This window comes from Canis aureus, chromosome 33 (genome assembly GCF_053574225.1).
Source record: "Canis aureus isolate CA01 chromosome 33, VMU_Caureus_v.1.0, whole genome shotgun sequence".
NCBI classification, from domain to species: domain Eukaryota; kingdom Metazoa; phylum Chordata; class Mammalia; order Carnivora; family Canidae; genus Canis; species Canis aureus.
In genome coordinates this window covers 27,053,539-27,069,209 of record NC_135643.1, presented here as the reverse complement: position 1 = coordinate 27,069,209, position 15,671 = coordinate 27,053,539, and the positions used below count along the sequence as shown (strand labels likewise).

Below are 15,671 nucleotides of genomic sequence, written 5' to 3'. Positions count from 1 at the left end.
CATTTAACATATCTACAAATCATTTCTTTATAGTTTTTCCCTAATCTCTCCAATAGTTTTAAAAAAAAAAAGCACAACTCTGCCATAGTTGGGAAACGAAACTATATAAGAGAATACCTATTCGTGGCCATATATAGATACCAAGATATGATGAATCTTTTAATTCATCAATGATTTTAAAACTCAATCCAAAAATAAAAACAAAACTCAATCCAAGAGACAAAGGACTTTGAAACCACCATTATCTATGTGAAACACCATGAAATATTTATGTAATCATATGAACATGAAATAATTTATCCAGTAGAAAGAAACTATTACCACAGTAAGTGTATAATGATATAAAATCAACTCTAAATATACATGAATGTTAAAAAAAAAAATACAGCTAAGTCTGAGCTGCCATTTGTGTTTTTCTATTTGCTGTTTTCTGGCATGTGAACATTTGGCAGGTAATTACTGAGTACCTACATATTTTAACCCTGAAATAAAACAGAAGGTATCAAAGGCTTTAGAAAAATATTTTGGGTGGCAGGAAGCTTATATTTGGGTAGTCTATCTGTGGAATTAGTTTCTGTAAATGTTGCAACATATACCTTTGACCATTTAGAGATCTCTCCTAGAAATTGAGTTTGAGAACCCTAATGGATGAAAATAAGGTAAAAGATTTTTGAAAAGCAGCAATGCTTTTGTCAAAGAAGAATAAATTTGGAAATTCCAAATTGTTTCTTCCTTTGCGTACATTAGTACAAATTTAAACCATGATGACATATTTTGTAAAATTTCACCATAAATCACTAATATCTATGAAAGGCAACCCTAACCTTATGATCTGATGATGTTATAATAGGAAAACATGTCAGTTCCGGAGGATTTACATCATTAATCTACAGAATTTACATCATTAATCTACAAATGAAATGTTCAGTTTTAGAATTTAAGTGACTCTAGATTATCCACATGCAAATAACTGATGGCAAATCTTTAGTCTCAAACTGGCTCTCCCCTGACATCTGGTACATACCAAGGATGTCTCTCCACTCTTTAGTTAAATGTATGGCAGAAAATGAGGGTTTCTAATAAAGTATAACTAGAAAAAAATGTTTTGTTTCCTCCAAAATCAAATACTATATCCTAAAGCTAAGAAACTATTTTGTCTATTCATATCTTTTCCCTTCCATAATAAAAATAACAAGTTCACTTAGACTAAGGGAAAACTACAATTGTTGAGAGAATCTATGAAAGAACATGGAGTGAACACATAGATATGTCACTATTTTACCACATATAACAGAACTTTATCCTATCTAGGCTTTAATGTATTTCTTTATGCTGGCTTTATTAGTAATTTTATTAGAAATTCTATTATGACCACAATTATCTCTTTAATTATGCACTACTATTAATTAAGTGATGAAATTAGAAAACTGAAAAGCTTTAGGGCATTAAAATGGAAAATTTCTTTAATTTGACATTATTTAACTGAACTCTATACTTTGTAACAAATCAATTTTTAGGAAATGGTTGTACATTTTGAAACTAATTTGCCCTGGCAGGTTCCCAAGGATGCACTTTCAATCACATTAGGGCTATGCTACTAGTATTTTTCTTCCGTTGTAGTAACTGATATCACTTCGAAATTTCTCAAGCCAAATTACTTTGGCTGCATTCTATGTTCTTTGAGAACTGATCATTTATTTGTTCCCATGAAAAAAAATATTGCTTGGCTCTAGCAATATAAATTCTTTAACTCCCTCCTAGGTTGATTGACAGAGGGTAACCATTCTTGGACAGGTTAGATTCTTGGTTGGTACTAATCTCTGAGGAAAGGTATTCAAAACCCCTTTCTCTGTCTGCTTCTCCCAAGGAAGTGCAGTACTTAGTGGACTGGTGCCCTCTCAAGACACACACTGAGCTATCTTTCTTTGAGAGAGATTCTCTGAATATAGAGTGTATCAGGGTTTTAGGTTCCATTGCCCCTGGGGCTTCAGGACTGCAGGACAATCAGTGGTTCCTCACACCCCAGTGAAAAGGAGTTAAAACTGAGTCTGTTTAGGAACATGAAGAGTACTTACCACAGACTCTGCTTTGAGTCTGTTCAGGTATAAGTGGCTTAAAGCAGCCCTTCATGAGACCCAGGGGAACTGGGATAACAATAAGGGTCATTTGAGCTCCTTTGCAGATCTCTATCTTTGGAGAAATGAGCACTGGTCAAGGAGTTTGTCTTTCCTGCGTTCACTGGCCCTATTTCATGTAACAGCTCGAGAAGGGTAAGTGATGCCTAGAAGCAAAGCTTGTGTCTCATCTCTTATCCCAAGCCATAATTTGCTTAGAAATGAATAAAACCATAGCAAAATGGTGATAAGCTTTTATACTGATATCCAATGACTACAAAAGTAATTCATATAAAATTGATATAAAAATTTTCCCACTGATTTATATGCAGAACTTCTTTATACTGGATCATAGGAGATATCTATCTACACTCCATTCACAATGTCTCTGGATACCAACTCTACCAACTGTTTACTGATCTTTAAAATACACAGGAAAGAAGGGAGGGAGGGAGGGAGGGAGGGAAGAGGGAGGGTATGGATTAGACTTTAATAATACAGCAAACTTCAAAATGTTGTTAGAGATCTAACTTAAAACTGTCTTTTCCAACCTGTAATTTTCCATAAAGCCCTAGAGAGTTCATGAATCACAGCTATTCTGGGCTGGATTGAGCCGAGATATTAGAAAGCTAAGTATGTAGAAAATGCTTCTTAAACTTTCCATGAACTGCACTTTTAGAGTAGGGGCTTGATCTTAGTTCAGAGCATCTTCTATGAGATAGCTTTGTAAAACCACCACCGGCTTCATGACAGAAATGTTGCTCTGTGTGGCCCCTTCCACTCTATCATTCACCCCCACTCTGAGAAGGACCACATGAAAGTCTTCTTCTAGAACTACATGAGGGAAAAGCCATAATTTCCCCTAAATAACTGGTCTTGTTTCCCCTAACAAATATCATGAATTATATGAGCAATAACACTTTTCTTTTTCCTTCAGCTACCAGAAGCTAACACCCAAATTATAAGGCACGTTTAAGATCCTACGCTTTACATATATCTACATGTTAAGAACTCTCCTCCCGACATCTTCCCTTTTATTCTACCCTTTTTTTTCTCCCCCAGCCCTGGTTATTTCTGTTTTCCTATTTTATTGCATGCATTCCTAGAAGTCACTTCATATACTTCCCCAAACACCAAACAAGGTAGACCACAAACATAGAAATGAAGAAACCAATTCTATTTATCTTTTAAACTTCTCTTCTAAGGAATCAAAAATAAAAAGTGGCTGAATAGGAGGTTTCCACTATGTAATATCTATGATTTAAACTCCTTTAAGTTATATATTTTATAGAAGATAATTTATAAAAATAAAGAGTTCTTCCATTACTGTACTTATATAAATATAAGATGTCCCTAACTCTCCCATATCTAAATGTATTTAACAGTGATGATAAATATTCAAAGATATTTGACTGTGGCATATTTCATAAAACCAAAATATTGAAAATCACCTAAATGTGCATAAACAGGGATTTTTAAGTTAGGTATATCCACATAATGATATACTATACAGCCACTTAAAAGAATGAGTCAAGTTTACATAAACTAATAAGGACTGGTTTCCAAAATGTAATATATGAAAAAGGAAGATACAGAGTAGTTCTTATTTTATGCTATCAATTTATAAACAAGAATGATTTTGCAAAATGCTTACAAATCTCTGCAAAGATCAATAGGAAACAGTTCCTGGGGATTGGAACTAGGTGTCATGAAAACAGGGAAGTTAGACTTACCTTCACTACCTTCTCTCGCTCTTCAAGTCTTTCAATTTTTCATTTAGGCATCCACTTATTTGTTTTAAATGAAATGATTTTAATATACAGTTAAGACAAAGATTAGAATAATGGAAAAGTTATGCCTCTATGGTTTTAAAGTCACTTTTTAAAAGTATTTTGACACAATATTTTAGTATTTTCTGAAAATCTTTTTATCATGACATGTCTCCCAAAAAACTTTATTCAGAAATCAAAATTCTACATAATCCTAATAATAAAAAAGAAAATCCTCTATACATAGTGATAAAAATTATGACTGACCTATAAATAAAAGATCAATGAATTAAGCAACTCCTAGACAATGAGTAAATCTTTCTTACAAGTAAAAACGACCTTACATCCATAAAAAATACACAACTGATAATAGGCAGGATGCCTGGCAGAAATCCTGGCAAATGGACAAACCGCATTCCGTCCTCCTAATATCAGCCAGTTACCTCTGGTCCAAGAGGAAACAGATGAAAAAGTGGGTCAAAGGTCCATTGACCTACCAGAAGGGGTTGTGGGGGAAGAGTAGGGATCAGAGTATCCTAGAATTAAGCAACAGTTCAGATCTGGGTGTGGAATTGGCAGACCTTTACATCAGCACTGCAATCCAGTATTTTCCATTACTACTTACTACCAAGTAAAAAACCATTCGCCATTTGATCAAAACTACAAACGTATTAGCCATTTGACCACACATAAAAAGTTATCTTGCAGAAATACTAGATTTTCCAGGTTATTTTAGAATTGTTTGTATTAGTAAAGGATCATAATGAACATAAATGTCCATCAGTAAGAAGTTAATTAATAAATTATAGTATAGCCATGCAATGGAATACTATAACAAAAATGCCCATCAATAAGAAGCTAATTAATAAATTACAGTATAGCCATGCAATGGAATACTACAAATCCATAAGAAAAAGTAAGCAGGCTCTTCATGTACTGATAATAAAGCTTTCCAAGATACATTGTTAAAGAAAAGAAGTAAGGTACAGAACAATGTATACACTATGCCTTTCATTTGTATAAAAGAGATGGGGGTAGAGAAGACCTAGAAATTTGCCCATTAGTATGTAAAATCTTCCTGAAAGGTACACAGAAAGCTGATAATATTCATTGCTCTGAGGAGGATTATTTGAATAAATGCATTTTCTCTTACAAAGTAAATATTTTAAAAAGATTGATGGGAAAAAATTTTAAACCTGCATCAAATTGTTGGGGAAGGGGTGAAAATATCTGTGCGGTGGGAAGGAGGTGGGAGTAATGAGGATTAGGCCATCAGAACCCTCCTCTCATTCCCTTTCATCTCCCACATGAAGACCCAACCCCCGTGATGAATATCTTCCATTACTCACTGGGGGATGCTGCATGGAATCACTCAACATCACTGGACTATCACTTAAAAGCATGCAGTTGAATTCAATAGACTCAAAATGCATATAACATGAATTCTACAGATAAAAAGTACCCTTCAAAAATGCTATTACACTTGCTCTAACAGGGAGTAAGGGAGGAAAAACATACTGTTTTTCAAAGTTTATTTGAAAGTTTTCAGATAGAAAAACAGAGCTGTCTCTGGGCCAGAAGTGCCTCCATGGGACCAGTGTGTACAGGCAGGTGCACTCTGCAGCAGCACATCCCTGCAGCCAGTATCTGAAGGCCTATATAGCAGCTGACCTTGCAGTGACTAGAGCGTTTCCCTTTAAGTGACCTGACCTCCCAGCTTGGGAAGTACTAACATTTCTAATCCATAAAGGTTAAAACCTTCCCAGATTAACTTTATGAGGGGATTATAGAAAATCAGTAAATCTTAAAACTATTATATGAAGATCAGTTCTAAGGGGAGAAAAGAATAAAGAACCAAGTACTTTCTGTGAAACTTAACTTTCAAGACTACATATCCTCAAACACTACCTGTTTGAAAAGGTCAAACTTCTTCAGATACTGATTTTAGTTTGGAATCTGCATTCCAAGACCACTTGAAGTTACCCAAAGTACACAGTGTTCTTAAATAACCTTTTCACGGAAAGTGGTAGTTGAAGAATCTTTTTTTTAATGTTTTTATTTATTCATAAGAGAGAGAGAGAGAGAAGCAGAGACATAGGCAGAGGGAGAAGCAGGCTCCCTGCAGGGAGCCAATGTGGGACTTGATCTCAGGACCCCAGGATCACACCCTGAGCCCAAGGCAGACACTCAACTGCTGAGCCACCCAGGAGTCCCAGTAGTTGAAGAGTCTTAATCAAAAACTACACTTCCTGAGGACTTGGAGATGCAGGATTAGTGCTAAAAGTAGTTATGGGATTGTCTACTGCTTTGCTTTTATTCTTACCAAAAACAAACAAACAAAAAAAAACAGAACCAGAATCTGCATTCCAACCCCCCAAAACAGAGAAGGAAGCTAACAACATTAAGACAGTGAAGTGGGCTCAGCTCCATCAAGGTGGCCCCAAAATCTGAGGGCCACCTTCAACATGGCTCTGGGCCGAAAAGCCCACCTGAGACTCCCAGGTGTTCTTGGGGTAGGTGTGACAATGAGTATAAAGAAGGTTTAATTATAAAATGCTAATGCACATTAAATGGAGATCACCATTGCTGTTGGCTAAAAACAGGAAGGCATTTACTAGGAATAACTTTTCTGTGGGGGAACACTATATGTGGTCTTCAAAGCCAATTCCAGTATTTCTCATTTATTCTTGATAATTTTAAACACAAGTGTTTGGGGCGCCTGAGTGGCTCAGGGGTTGAGCATTTGCCTTTTGCTCACATCATGATCCCAGGTCTGGAATGGAGTCTGCCATCAGACTCTGTGGGAGCCTGCTTCTCCCTCTGCCTATGTCTCTGCCTCCCTCTGTGTCTCTCATTAATGAATAAATAAAATCTTTTTTAAAAACTTAAAAAATAAAAACAAGTGTTCAAAATCTAAATAATCAAAGAAAGGTGTAAACTACATAATTTTGTGACTAGGGACAAGAAACCAGTATAGGGAGCAAAATTTAGTAAGTTATGTTCCATGTTGAAGATTAAGTTTCTAAACCCAGATAAAAGTAATGAGTGAAACATGAAATTTAAATGTTTTGTTTACAAAATCAAAATCTCTACTTAAACTAATAACCTTTTCATTTGAAATACAGAAATTTAAGAATTTGCTCTTCAATTTTCAAGGGTCCACAATCCTGAGCCAGTAATATATATTATCCAGCAAAATTATTTAGCAACTCCAAGATAGTTTCAGAATACATTTCTCCATTCCTCTGTTGCACTAACCTATACATTTATTTAATGCTGATAAGAATTTAAAAGTCTCACTTTCCATGACAATCGTACAGTTGTAGCCTTTAACTTCAGGGAGGAGGAAATGAGGTTTAGAACTAATAAAGCAAAGTCAAACTCTAGGTTTTACGGCTTTCCAAAATTTTCAGAAAAATATATCAGAACATCTGCATTTGCCTGGTTTTAAGGAAAAATGATACAAAACCACTCTAATTCACATAATTTCCTTCAGAAACCACAAATTGCTCAGTGACAGCCAAAGAACTCAGAAACTAAATAGCTTTGTTGAAACCTGGAACTTGTTGTATTTTGAATTTTTCTTCACACCTCTAAAAAGTGCTTTCAATGGAAACACTACTGTCATAGCCACATATATAGCCAAATCTGTAAGTAAATAGAAAAACAACCATACAGACATATAATATTTAGATCCTCTATACTCTTTCTACATCAAGGAAGCTCTTTAAATAGCTAACCAGGTATAAAAGTCAGTGACACTCACAGGTCCCAAACTATCTAATGCTTTCAGTTAAGAGCTGGTTCCACACAGCCTACTCATTTTTTTTTAATAAAATACACAAATCCTGAGAATTCTTTTTTACAGAGACCTCCACTTGGTAGGAGAAATTGTTAAAATCATTAAAGTGAAATGTACCATTAATATGATGGAAAAGTGAAGGAACAGAATAATTACAGAATAAGAAACAAGTATTTTGTGACAATCAGAGTAATTAAGGTGCTGTGATTCAGAAAATTTCACTTTACCATAAAGAGCCACATTTAAAGATAAAGCCCCAGACAATCAGAAAATCAAGTTCTGAATTCTCAATATGGAGAGATCCGTTTATGGATCAAGAATGGAGGGGGGTGGGGAAATAGGTTAAACAGGTGATGGGGATTAAGGACACTTGTGATGAGCACCAGGTGATGTACCTAAGTGTTGAAGCACCATACTGTACACCTGGAACTAATATTATATTGTATGTTAATTAATGGGAATCTAAATAAAAACTTTAAAAAAGAATATAAAACAAAGAATCAAAGGATAGAAAAAAGGCAAGGGGATGACCTCTAAAATAACTATGAAAACACAAGCTGCCTGTTTCTGGAGTAGGTCTTGCTTTCTGCAGCTGGGCAGGAATGTTGGGATAGAATGTCAGGTGGCATGGGCAGGAAGCAGAAGAGCGCTCCTAGGCCTGTCTGGGTAGCATCCTTCCTTCCTCCGTCCCTGAGGGAAAGATAAGCCCAGCTGAAAGTGGCTTTGTGGTAAGACACTGTGACCAGGAGCGGAGGCTGAGCAATACTAGGTCCCTGCAGACTAAACTGGCCTCTCCAGACAAGACCATGTAAAGGGGAGTAGCAAGTGAACATGAAACACAGAATGTTCTACATAAACGTATCTATTTGACTCACAGGAAGAGAGTCAAAAGGTCTCACGTATGGTCAACCAAATGGATTAAACGCCAAAGGGTCACTGCACTGGGCCACGAGGTATGGTAAAAAATATGATGAGGGCATGGCCTCCCCCACTTACACATCTTCTAAGGAATACATTGGGAGGTTCTGTGTTTAGGTGGGAATAGTTTCCTTTTGCTTTGCTGTGCTAATTGGAAGGAAAATTCTTAAGCGAATCATTCAGAAAAACAAGAAGCAGGGGACTTTTGCGAAGGAAAAGAGAATGCTCTTCATGGGTAAGAACTCTGAAATTATCTGCCTTTTATCAGAAAGGCAAAAACAATTTTCACATTAAATTTCCCAGAAGCTCTTTGGAATTTTTATAGGTAGTCCATTGCCAGCTCTAAGTGTTAATGAATAGCAGGGCATTTTTCCTTGACAAAAGTTTCAATTTCATAAAAGCTTCCTTTAAAAATTAATCAGTTCTCTTTGGGTCCCAGCAAGCCTCTCTTTCACGTTGTTCTCATTTTGACCTGACCTCTCACCCCTACATTCCTCTACCTGTTTATAGCAAAACAAAGACAGGTGACCTCTGAGCTGACAAGAGACATTTGGACCATCTGAGATTATGAAAAAACAAAACACACACAAGGAAACATCCATCTTTGATCATTTTTACAACTTTGCCATCTACAACATTAATGGTAAAGAACCACCTGGCTCTTTTTAAAGGCATTTTATTTTATTGTGATATGGAGAACATTAGAACCATTGTTTTTATTTTGGGCAGCAAAATGCAAAACTACATTTATCATGCCTAGAAAACAAAAAATCTGATAGCATGGGTATGTCCCATCCCATTACACTATTTCAAAAGCAGTATTCCCTTATATTTCTTTTTTGCCCCCCTTATATTTCTTTACTTCCATCAAACACATAATAGTATTTACTCTGCCAGGAACTGTATTAAGTGCTTTACGAATAACTCATTTACACCTCATTCACGGTCTTATGAGGTATTGTACTATTTATATCCATTTTAGAGATGAGGGGGAAAAAAGCACATGGAAGATGAATGACTTGCTCAAGATCACACAGCTAATAAGAGGTGGAAATGAAATTTAAACCCAGGTGGTCTAGCTAGAGTCCATGTGCCTCTCCATTATGTTGCCTCTCAAACTTTCACCAAATCTAAGTTAACATAAACTGTGATTTGTACAAGATCATCTTATATGTTTTCATAACATTACCATTCCAATAACTGACTTGTCATTCTTACAGCTTCCTCAGATTCTCAAGGAATACAAAGAAAGAAAAAGGAAAATACTATCAAATGCTATACTTCTCCACTTTACATTCTGTTAGCAGCAAGATGAAAGTACAAAAAAACAATAAAATGGTGTCTCGTATCTGCTGGGAGAGCTACTTTGCTAGGAACTTACTTGGATGCTTAAATTCAGTAATGTCACTGTAACTCTGCAAGGTCTTTTACACTCGTTCACATTTATAATCACCAAGCTGGTGTATACCGGAGAAAATTTAATGGCATGTAAAAAGAACAGCTCTGAGAGGTTCTTTCTGGGGAACTCCACAGTTGATGAACCTCTCAGAGACAGAGGAGTTTTCTCCTTGGAATTCTTTCAGCACATCTGGCAGCGTGCATATATCCTCCTCCACCCTCTGCCTCTGGAGAAGGTGTGTTCCACTGTGCCCGGGGCACTGTGCCAGAACAGTTCTGTCCCAGGTAGGGCTTGGGTGCTGTGCGCACCCCAAAGCACTTCAACGTGCATTCTGGGAGTGTCCTGCCCATTAAGACAGCAAAGGAGGAAATTATCTCCATTCCTCTGTAAAGAAACTATCCTCTTTTTTTTTGGAATGGTGTGTGTGTGTTGGGCCAAGAGAAGGGTCCTGTCTTCACCCTCCAACTATCAAAGTCTGATTGCTCTTCAGATTCCACACCTGCGGCCTCCAGCTGTGCAAATACGTCTGACGCTGAGATATAACTGCCAGAAGACTATTGGGCCAGGTATCATTCTTCTTTTCGACCATCTTCCCTTAAAAACAAGTAACCAGTAAGGCAAAGCAGCTTTGCCTAGTTCTTCTGTTTACTGGAAACTGCAGTTACCATCTTCTCCCCTTACAAAAAGATGCGACGGCCCAACCATACAAAGTCTGGCCCAGTGGCTTGCAGGTAACAGACAAGCATTAGTCCTTTCACCCTTTCCATCTCCAACCAGGGATGTCAACCTGTGACTATTACTTTCCCTCCTCTGCAAAGTTAAGGGCATATATCATGCAGATAATTCTCAAAGATGAAAACAGCTGTGGGAACTCCTAGCTTTCCTGAACTTAAATCCACCCAACTGCTCCCACTGTCAGCCCGTATCTAAGGCAGGCTCCACCCTGTCCAGCTCCAGCCTTCTTCATTTCACTTCTCTATTCCTCTAAGCCCCTTCCTCATGAGCAAGAAAACATGGCATGTAAGGAACCCAACTTTGTTCCTATCATCTCACCAGACACCCCAACATAGCACAATGCCCCCAGAAATTCACTTGATCATTTGCGGATCTTTTTGCAGGGGACGTGGAATACACTTTTGAGGTCCAGATAAAGAGGCGAGGAACAAATTTCTCAAAGTTCCATCATGCGGCTCTAATTTCTACCGTTAAAATATCCATGGAAAAGGTAAAAATCAGTGTTCTGATTTGGTGCTGATTACACGATGTTGATTATTTCTAGAACTGAAAAGCGATCTTTTCTTCAGAGGAGTTATTTGATTATGGTGGGTGGTCCATTTAGACCAGTCAATACAATCTCACTTCAAAAAAAAAAAAAAAAGGTTTACAAATAGGCGACTTTCCACAACAGGTATGTTAAGGATTTTATTAGTGCTATAAGGTTCAGAGTGTGTTTAGTGTAAATACAGTCTAGACTCATTATCTTACCCTCATCTTAGAGTCTGGAACACAGAAAAGAAAAAGCCTGATGAGAAAACAGGAGCTGGAGATAGTGGGGACAAATGCTACAATAAGCATCATAGGTGGCTCTCTGCATAACAAAGCTGGTACCTTACTACAAGTGACTCACGTTGAAAAAAGGCAGAATAAGGAATCATAGAAAACTATGTCAGAACCACACCACCAAGCCTCGCTTAGTTATAAGCCCACTGGTGTGCAGAGTCAAGCCATGAATGATGGTGGAACGCCGAACCTCCTAGGGAGCTGAAGTCCCCAGGGATGATACTCACGCTGACACTGTCCCCAGGACCGGCGGGCCCAGCCCCAGCAGCAGTCAATCCTCCCACCATAACGACATAGGCCAATTGATGACACTATTTGCCTGGGCCACCTACCAAACAAAAAGATTCAAAATAAATAAAGACATTTTTGAAGTTAAATATATTTTCCCGTTATTATTTTTAAAAAATTAAATCACACCCAACAATTTTCTTTGCATTCCTTCATGCTTGCAGAAATTTAAGGATAAAACACCTTCAGGAAAATAGTTCTGTGATCTAATTCCAAGTTTCAGAGAGTCACACACACACACACACACACACTACACACAGGAGTAGGGGGAAAGGGAAGGGAAGATCCTTTCTTAAATGGAAATAGCAACAGCTAAAACTAAGAATTCTCAAGGCTGACACTCACAGGGTGGTTTCTGAAGCTTGAAATAAAACAGATTCCTCAAAGACCCACACCTGTTACTTGGGGGAAAACCAGTTTTGACTGATTTATCATAAACTGAGAAGTATTAAATACTATGACATGTCAAAGCGGAAAGAAAAAAACTCTGCCTTATGTTTCTGCCTTGGAAAGAGGCAGATGTGGGAAGGGGCAGAAAGATGGGAGCTTCCTCAAAATCAAATGAAACAGACCTCTTTTCAAGATAGGACTCTTTGGCAAAAAAATGTTCCCAGAAGAAATAAAAGTATTAGAAAAAAGAAGTCTAAATAAAACCGAGAACAGTTTACAGTGTGGCTAAATCTCAAGTTGTGCTTGTGGTTTGAAACTTCCCTGCATCAACAATTCGTGTCATCTAATGTAAATAAGGACTAAAAGTATTCAATTTCAGGATGCCAATTTATCGACCAGATTCCACTTTGCACCTTCTTTGGTAAAACCGTTTCTTTGTTCAGATTCACACCTGAGTTTTTTTACCCGGGAGGCTCAAACTTTTAACTGGCTGTTTTAAAATCAAAGCCACCTTAAAAATCTTCCGCATCCTCATGTGATGTATTTCCTATTGCAAATGTGCGTGCCAGAAATGTACAACGTACCCGAATGTGAGCAAAGAACTGCTCTAATAAAATAAAATCGCCTCCGGCCGCTACCCACATTTTCTTAAAAACGCTCCTGATCTTTCCAATTCCCAGTTTCTTATCTGCCCTTCTGCCACCCGCCCCCCCCAAGCCCGAAGTACAAAATCACCCCGAACTTTCTATTTCCTCCCACCAGCGCTCCTCTGGTTCCCCTGGGCTGTCGTTCCCCTCCAGGTACAAGAGAGCCCATCAATCGTGGAATTGATTTGTTCCAAGATTACAAGTAAAACAGGTGCGGCTGTCTTGGGGGCCGCGCAGGGGGACGCTCGGCCGGGTCCGGGCGGGCCGGGGGCCGGGGGCCGGGGTGGGGGCGTCTCTGGGGAAGAGGAAGACCGAGAGCGACGAGACCCGGCTTAGAATCTCCCCCGTGGCGCAGCGGTTGAGCGCCGCCTTCAGCCCGGGGCGAGATCCTGGGGTCCCGGGATCGGCTCCCGCGTCGGGCTCCCTGCATGGAGCCTGCTTCTCCCTCTGCCCCTCTTTCTCTTTCTCTGGGTCTCTAATAAATAAATACATTCTTAAAAAAAAAGAAAGAAAGAAAATCGGCGGGAGCAGCAGCTCGCGGCGGGCCTGGTCTGGCACCGCGCGCCCGAGCGCATCCCGGAGCAGGAGCGCGGCGCGCCGCGGGGAGGAGCGGCTGAGTGGCGGCGGCGGGCGGGGGTGCCGGGACCTGTCGGGGCACGCGGCGGCCCGGCTCGCCCCGCCCGAGGTCTCGGGGGCCCCGCGCGCGCGCGCCCACACTCCCAGACACACGCCGCGCGGCCCCGTCCCCGACCCCGTCCCGGTCCCGGTCCTCGCGGGGCGCCGGGGCTTCCTCGCCGCCGCCCTTTGTGTGGACGCCCCGACGGCTCCCGGGCTGCGGTCCGGCCCGGCCCCCCGGGAGCCTCCCCGCCCGAGGCGCCGTCCGAGCCACCGCCCGAGCCCCTGCGCATCACCTCGGCGCATCACCCCCGCCCGGTCCTCCGAGCCGGGAGCCGCGTGGGCTCGGGGCCTCGCGGCGGGGTCGGGGCGCCCCCTCCGCAGCCCCGGGGGCCCCTGCTCGCGAGCGCGGTTCGACGGACGCGCAGGCCGGCGGGGAGGGGCCCCGCGGCCCAGCTCACCTCACGTCGAACTCGGCGGCCGCCTGCAGGTAGAGCGAGGAGCCGAGCAGCAGCGCCAGGAGGAGACCCATGCCGGGAGCCGCGCTCCCCGCCCGCTCCCCGCCGCGCTCCCCGCCGCGCTCCCCGCCGCGCCCGCAGCCGCTGTCGAAGGCGAGCGCGCGGCCCGAGCAGGTCTGCGGCGCGGCGCCGGGGGCCCCTCTGGCGCCCTCCCCTCGAGGGGAGGTGCCGCGGGGGGAGCCGCGCCGCCCGCGGGGAGGGGCGCGCGTGCGCCGGGCCGCCCGGGGCCGGGCTGGGGGCGCTCCTCGGCGGAGAGCTCGGGCCGGAGCGCCGAGGGCCGGCCGAGCGGGGCGGGCGCGGGGCTGGAGCGCGGCTGCGAGCCCGGCCCGGCTGAGGGCGCTCGGCAGGAAAGGGGCGGCCGCGGAGGGAGGGGGCCCGGGGCGTAGGTGCGCGCCCCGCGGGTTCCGCCCGAACAGGTGGTGACGGCAGCGGCGGCCGGAGCTGCCCCGGGGGGCGGAGAAGCCCGGGCCGGGAGACGCTCCTGGGGCTGGAGCTGAGCAGCGTCCGCCTTGGGTGAAACCGCAGCACGACTGCGCGACTTGGACAAATTAGCAAAGGCGAGCTCCGGGAGTTGGCTTCTCCCGCAGAGTTGGCAAAGGCAGATTTTTTTTTTTTTTTATTTTGTAACCACCGAAAGAAACGTTTGGCTCTCCAGCGGAGTTTTGCAGAAGAAACGTGCAGACTGTGTCTGTCTCTGCCAGCGCAACTTCGAGCACTTGAGCAGCATAGGAATGCCTGCCCCTCCGGGGGCACGTGCAGGCCAGCCGGGGCGGGCTGTTACTACTTAGCAATCTGTGGAGTCTGGGCTTGGTTTCCTTTAGAAACCATTTTATTTTATTTTATTTTTTTTTTTAATTTTTATTTATTTATTTTATGATAGTCACAGAGAGAGAGAGAGAGAGAGAGAGGCAGAGACACAGGCAGAGGGAGAAGCAGGCTCCATGCACCGGGAGCCCGACGTGGGATTCGATCCCGGGTCTCCAGGATCGCGCCCTGGGCCAAAGGCAGGCGCCAAACCGCTGCGCCACCCAGGGATCCCCCTATTTTATTTTATTTTTAAAGATTTTATTTATTTATTTATTCATGAAAGACACACACACACACACACACACACACACAGAGAGAGAGAGAGGCAGAGACACAGGCAGAGGGAGAAGCAGGCTCCACGCAGGGAGCCCGAGGCAGGGACTCCATCCCGGGTCTCCAGGATCAGGACCTGGGCTGAAGGCAGACGTTCAACTGCTTGGGCCACCCAGGTGTCCCTAGAAACCATTTTAAATGACTGTTCTATTGTTGCAGAGTAAAACATACTGTATTAAGACTGCTCGAATAAAAACACACCAAGATCATCCTAAAATGCATGTTAAAACATATACCCATTGAGTCACCCCTCTTCTCAAACTCTGCCCCAAAGACTCCCCGATGCGGAAATGGGCCCTTTCTCATACATCTCAGACCTAAACTATTCTCTCTCTTCCCCTAGCCCAGGACCTCCTTGCCTTTCTCACACACTCAGGCCATGCCCCTGTCTCTGCGCCACTGACTGGCTGATAAGTGTGCCTGGACCCAGATACCTGCGAGGTTCACATTCTCACTTGTTCAGACTTTGCTCAGATGTCACCTCTCTGAGGACTCCAACCATGACCACCCG

The 15,671-nt window shown here is 42.2% G+C and overlaps 1 protein-coding gene across 5 annotated transcripts in view; it reads right to left on the bottom strand.

Annotated features, from left to right (window-relative positions):
* The window catches only part of NPNT (nephronectin), a 75,715-nt gene extending 61,584 nt beyond the window's left edge, over positions 1 to 14,131 (bottom strand). For all 5 annotated transcript variants that reach the window (XM_077882199.1, XM_077882201.1, XM_077882200.1 and 2 more), the window contains exons 1-2: positions 13,964 to 14,131; positions 11,790 to 11,890 (exon numbers count right to left, since the gene is read on the bottom strand). In XM_077882199.1, the coding sequence (XP_077738325.1) occupies positions 11,790 to 11,890; positions 13,964 to 14,034 (172 nt within the window). In that variant the 5' untranslated portion in view covers positions 14,035 to 14,131. The remainder of the gene's footprint in view (positions 1 to 11,789; positions 11,891 to 13,963) is intronic.
* Between the last annotated feature and the right edge of the window lie 1,540 nt (positions 14,132 to 15,671).